Genomic DNA, 6,169 nt, shown 5'->3' on the forward strand with positions numbered 1-6,169 from the left:
CACGGTGATACCTTAGTAGGTTTTTTTAAAAACTCAGTTTATACAGTTGGATTTTCTTATATTTCTAACTCAGTTTTATTCTGGGAGGGAGGCATATAGAAAGATAATGCAGGACTCAGTGTTTCAGTGACTCCAAATTTGCCTACCTTGCATTTAACAAAACCCAAAACCTCCTACTGATGTGGATGATATTTGAGCCTGAGCTTTTTCCTGCACCAGCAGGGAGAATAGAGCCCACAGGCTGAATGCTGGTGTTGGTAGCAGCCACTCAAACTCCCCGTCTCTGGTGTACTCGCACAGGTACAATTAAAGCTCTAATTTGCCCTGCTTCACATTTATTACTGGTAGTAACGTGTAAGGTGGAAGTACGTCAGGTTAGCTATCAGCTGTCCTGTGACAGCGGCTGTTTCCCAAACCAATTGTAGATGCAACAAGATTGAATGTGAAAGGGGATGAGGCAGCCCTCATGCAGAATTTCGCGGTGCCAATTTTACACTGTCCCTTTGAAGAACTGCACTTTATGAATATATACACCGAAGGCCTCATCCTGCATTACCCAAAACTGGTGAAAGGAATAAAGCTCGAGTGTGGCTTTGGCAGTCCTGTTAGCTCTGTCAATGAACCTGTCATCAAAACGGCAGTAAAAAATATCTTCAGGAAACTGCTCTTTAACACGGAGAAAGTGCTGCTGGCTACAATTCATTTATAAGCCAAAGTCAAACATTACACAGGAAACCTAAACTGCGGTTCATTCTTAATAAAAGCTAGAAGATGGAATTGGATAATGAAAATCCAGTTACTACAGTGAAGACCAGTTAAGAGACAGAAGATTTTACAGGAACAAAAGACACTTCTACTGCAAACAAGCTGGGACACGTTCTACTCATACAGAGGTCAGCGCTCGGGTGATCAATACAGAATCAAAACAATACTTTAGAAAGATTTAAGTCTCTGTCTTGATATTGTATCAATGTATTTATGTATCTATAATTTAGAGTATATTATTTACATATTCAACACCAGATTGCAATAAAAGTCTTAACCTGGTAAATTATTCTATAGATGGCAACTTTGGTTGGAGGATAGTTTAAAGATACACACAGATTGTTTCAGGAATACAGTGGATAGCTTTTTTTTCCTTACATTCTATGCTGCTGTGAGACACTGATTTTTGCAGAAATACTGGCCCTGGAAACCAAATCCACGAGAATGACAGATCTTGTGGGAGAGAGAAAAAGAAAGTCCACCTTATCCTGAATGCTTATATGGCTTTTTTTAATTATAATTATTATTTTGACATACCAGACTATACCTTGGGCAGCCTAGGCACTGTACTCAGCTCTTCCCCAACACTGTTTATTTCATGCCAACATCTTTAAAAGAGACGGCAGTACTTGTGACAGGTTTAGAACTGCCGAACACTGAAATTGGCTCCCAGCGTGCACAGGCAGCAGCAGCCTAGATCTGCCTCTCGAAAACCTGCCCAAGCACCTAAACCCCAGCTAGAGGAGACCTCCCTCTTGCCTGAGGGTTTCTCAGTTCTTCCTCCAGTAGGACTGCAAACTAGCACTGCTGCTGCAGTGGCACCTAACTGCACAAGAATTTCTCTTGTGAAAGGAGAAATCTGGAACGCTGTCACTTTTTAAAATTAAAAAGCCACCTTATTGTCCTATGTTACCTTAGAGCTTAATTTATTATACATTACTTTAAGGGTCTTCATTTACAAATGAAGTCACTTCATCTAAATACAGTTGCAACACATGGTACATAATAATATATGATGGTTTATTGTAGATGATGGTAACAAATGACTTCTATCTAGAAATTCAACAGGAAGAAAATATTTTGTTTCTGGTTTCACAGGGTACAGATAGAGTATCCGTGGTATATGACTGCTGAGAAGTTTTCTTCTTTGCAAAAGCATGTTAAAAGACCTCATATATATCCCATTCCATCAAAAGAATCATTAAGCAGTAATATACAGAAGTGTGAGAGTTCACAGGCTTTTCTAAAGTGAGTCAAACAGAGGTTTGTTCACTAGAGTTTCTGGTGAGCAGCTCACTGCAACTCCATTAATAAGTGCATTATTTTATTTGCATGCTTTAGCTGTCTTGAAGATCTTAAATTGTTATCTTCTGAGATCCAGATGCATGCCATATGGTGTTTGTGCAACTAAAAATGAAGGGGTCTATTCTCGTCTCGATGTGTGGGGAATCCCTGAACACCAAGAGAAGAACATATCCTTAAGGGTTAAAGGAGGGAACACATTTTTATTTGATTACAGGGCTTACGGGAGTGACTTACATTTGCTACAAAGAATATAAATCAAAAGATCTGTAGGTTGTTTTAGAATTCTGGAAACGGCTTATCTTAGGCTTCACAACGCCACCCCTCAATATAACTTTTCCTAGCAAACTACTTTCAAACTGAATTTTAAAAAGTAATACTTTTGTTTGCTGTAACACAGAGCTGCACAAACATCCTTTTCCTCCATTAAGACATTTACAGTGGCTTGCAGTGGTGCACTACAGAACTGGGCTGGAGAGGAGGTTGGACCATAAGAGACTGTAGACCTGCTATGACTACAGCCCCCCGCATATAAATCACATACTTTCTACTACCTTAACAGCAAACAGTTAAACACAAAGCTTGATTCGTATCACAGTTTTTTTTCTTGGGTGGGGGGGGGGACACGGGACCCAATAAAATACATAGATACTCCCTCTCCCCACAATATATTGCCCCGGTCCACCGTTTACAAGTAGATCTATCAGACAGCACTATATCCATTGCACTATCTTCTCAGGATAATTGTAAATAAAGGTGGTATCACTTTTAATACTCTTTTAAATAATCATATAAAAACTGATAGAGACTTAAGCCATCTCAATGGCTTAGCTAAACAGCCAGTCCTTTCATTAATTCTGGCACTGAGAAATGGAGAAGCAGATAGCCTCACCCCATCTCATTAGGGAATGCTTTTTACAAATTTGTGATGCTGTCTCTGAAAAAAAAATAAATCCTGTGCCCCTTTAGCAACCAAATGTGAATTTAATATCAACTCCGCGTGGCAATTTCCAGTTAGTAAATTAAATATGTTTTGCAATCTGTTTCACTATATTTGCCATTTAGGAGAGTAAAATGGGTCTGTGAAAAGTATTTTCTTCTAAAGAATTCATGATTGTCATTTAATTTATCCATCTATATTTTAGGCAGATGTCAATGTGAGTATTCAGATTTTTCAGCTTTTGTCATTCAACAGGTACCTGGAATTGCACTAGATTAAGCTGCTTTCCATATAAACCAACAGCAAACACAGGTTCTAGTGATACAGGCTTTACAAATCATTAGAAATTGAATAATACTATGCAAAATGGACACTGCAAAGCAACTTTCTGAATCTATCCAGGACAGACATTTGCTGGAGAGCAGGCAGAGCAATCTCGCAGAAGCATTATCACTTACAAAGCAAACTTACCTTGCATTAATGAGGTACTGTGCTAAGCTGATGTTTGCAGGGGATCCTGTGATTGTAACTTGTCGTTCTGCGGAGCCTTCTGTGGCATTAGCAATCTTGATCTGCGCTCCTGACATCTGCCTGATTTCATTTATCTTACTGCCTTGTCTGCCAATAATGCAGCCTATTAACTGGAGCGGGACAAAGACTGAGATTAGTGCCACAGACACAAGCAAAAACCACTTTTAACTGCAATTTGTAGTACTGATAAAAACATGGTTATGAAAGCCTCAATATCAAAACAAAAGATTTTTGCTGTGCTGTTTGGAAGGAGTAAGTAGCGCGGTCTATCGGCTTTATGGTCATATGTCTCTAAATCAAGTTTCGCTGCTACATGCTTGTCAACTTAATATCAGATTATTTAGCTGTCTTCAGTGGCAGAAAATGACAGTGTGCTGTGGTGCTGACAAATACAAAACACAGCCCAGCCTGACTTGCCAGTGGCAGCAGCAAGCCAAGAACAGCAGCTGGAAGTCAGGCTGACCACCCAAAACTGCCTCTGTGAGGCTCTGCACCGTTCCAGTGCGCTGCTAGTCCTACACCTCCCTGGGCACACGTGGTCTTCACTTGGCCAGGTACTGTGCCATTAAAGTCAGTGGGATTTACAGCTCAGTAACTGCAGGCAGAAGCAGGTGTAGGAAGAGACTGAACTTTGTCTATGTTCCTTTACAGAAACTTACCAAAACTCCTATTTCGTGAATAAAACTGAGCCTGAGATGTGTGTGTGTGTGTGTGTGTCCCTAGATCCCCTCAATTTTTTTTTTGTAAAGTTGCGTGGGTGTTATCTTCAATTAACAGTGTTTTAAAGGTTGTTTAAATGGTTTTGGTGGAGTCACAAGCTCTTGGAAGCTGTGTACAAGACCTCAAGAAAGTCACCAGCACACATAACCGCTGCAGCTGCAACTGGGGCAAGGGAGTATGATAGCCGTGCCGGGGTGTTGCTCCTCTGGCACAAGGAGCCCCCGAGAGCAAGTGGGCACCAAGTAGGCAGCTGAGGCTGAGAAGTTTTGGATGCTGTGAGGGTGAGGGGGGGGTGTGTGTGTCTTTTTGTTCAGTGTTAAGGAAGGATGGGTGCTGAGAAGCTCAGCAATGGCCAGAATGGGTAGAAAATGGAAACTTCACTTTACAGGTCTGTTGACACTGGGATGATGTTGCCAGTTTGGCAGAAGGACGTGCCAGGATGCAGAGACTGCCTTCCCCTCCTACCCTTCCCGCTGCTTCAGGCCCTGACGTGTTATCCTTTCTGGTACTTGGAGTATCTTGCCAGAAACCGATTCACATTTGTCCAGACATTTTATCAAAAGCAGAAATCCCCCGCAACGTAATCCTCAGGGACAAGCAGAAAGCTGAAGCAGGTACCCGGGTAGCCGAAACAGAGACCAAGCACAAGAGGAGCACCCGTGAGGAGGGGAAAGGGTTCCAGGAAAAACACACAGGATTTCCCATCCTCTTCAAAGTGGAGGGCCTCGCTGAGCTCCCTGTCCTTATCCTGAGGACCTGTCTTAGTGTGTGACTGCACGTGCCAGTGCAAAGGACCTATGTGAGCTTCACTGGGAAGCCTCTAGCCTGTCTCTGTGTGCACACAAATGTGCTTGCATACACTAGCTGTTAGCAGCACAGGGATCCCTAAGCATCCACTTCCTACACCTCAGTCTCACTGGGCTCCACGGTCCATAGGTAGTGAAGGTGAAGCAGGAGAGAAGAGCACCCAGAGCACAGGTGGTAGCACCAGAGCCAGCCAGTGGTGGGTTCTGGGTTTTATCAGAGTATGCCATCAGTGTGAGGAAAGCAAAGGCAGTCCTACCAGTCCATCATTGTACAGCAAAGCTGGCAGCACTAGATCCACTCTTATCTGTTACAACCTGGTGACGGACTTCCATAATTTTGTTCCTGTGAATCATTTGCATGCCATACTGTAGCTGCAATTTACCCAAGTCTGGTCAGAAGCATTCACTACTGCAGAAGCAGGATGGAGCACAGGGCGGGGGAAAAAACCTTGCGTCATCTTTACTTGACTGCTAGCTAGAGTTGTTCCCCCAGATATTGGAGTGGCTTGAAATGGCCAACAAGAGTGGAGGCTGCCACCATTTCCTTCTGCCACAACAAGCATCTAATTGTTTTTGCGATGATGATTCCTCATCCGAGGATGAGGAAAAGGCTGAGGTACTCAATGCCTTCTTTGCCTCAGTCTTTAACAGGCAGACCAGTTATCCTCAGGGTACTCGGCCCCCTGAGCTGGAAGACAGGGATGGTGGGCAGGATGAACCCCCCATAATCCAAGAGGAAGCAGTTAACAACCTGCTACGCCACCTGGATGCTCACGTCTATGGGGCCGGATGGGATCCACCCAAGGGTGCTGAGAGAGCTGATGGAGGAGCTCGCCAAGCCACTCTCCATCATTTATCAGCAGTCCTGGTTAACGGGGGAGGTCCCGGATGACTGGAGGCTTACCAATGTGATGCCCATCTACAAGAAGGGCCAGAAGGAGGATCCGGGGAACTACAGGCCTGTTAGCCTGACCTCAGTGCCGGGGAAGATCATGGAGCGGATCATCTTGAGGGCGCTCACAAGGCATGAGCGGGACAACCAGGGCATCAGGCCCAGCCAACACGGGTTCATGGAAGGCAGGTCCTGCTTGACCAACCTGATCTC

The 6,169-nt window shown here is 43.8% G+C and overlaps 1 protein-coding gene across 1 annotated transcript in view; it reads right to left on the reverse strand.

Annotated features, from left to right (window-relative positions):
* Positions 1-6,169, reverse strand: part of LOC103922354 (poly(rC)-binding protein 3-like) — a 67,429-nt gene that overhangs the window by 15,176 nt on the left and 46,084 nt on the right. The window contains exon 11 of the mRNA XM_009330478.1: positions 3,479-3,648. Within this exon, the coding sequence (XP_009328753.1) occupies positions 3,479-3,648 (170 nt within the window). The remainder of the gene's footprint in view (positions 1-3,478; positions 3,649-6,169) is intronic.

Source organism: Pygoscelis adeliae, unplaced genomic scaffold (assembly GCF_000699105.1).
Source record: "Pygoscelis adeliae isolate BGI_AS28 unplaced genomic scaffold, ASM69910v1 Scaffold78, whole genome shotgun sequence".
NCBI lineage: Eukaryota > Metazoa > Chordata > Aves > Sphenisciformes > Spheniscidae > Pygoscelis > Pygoscelis adeliae.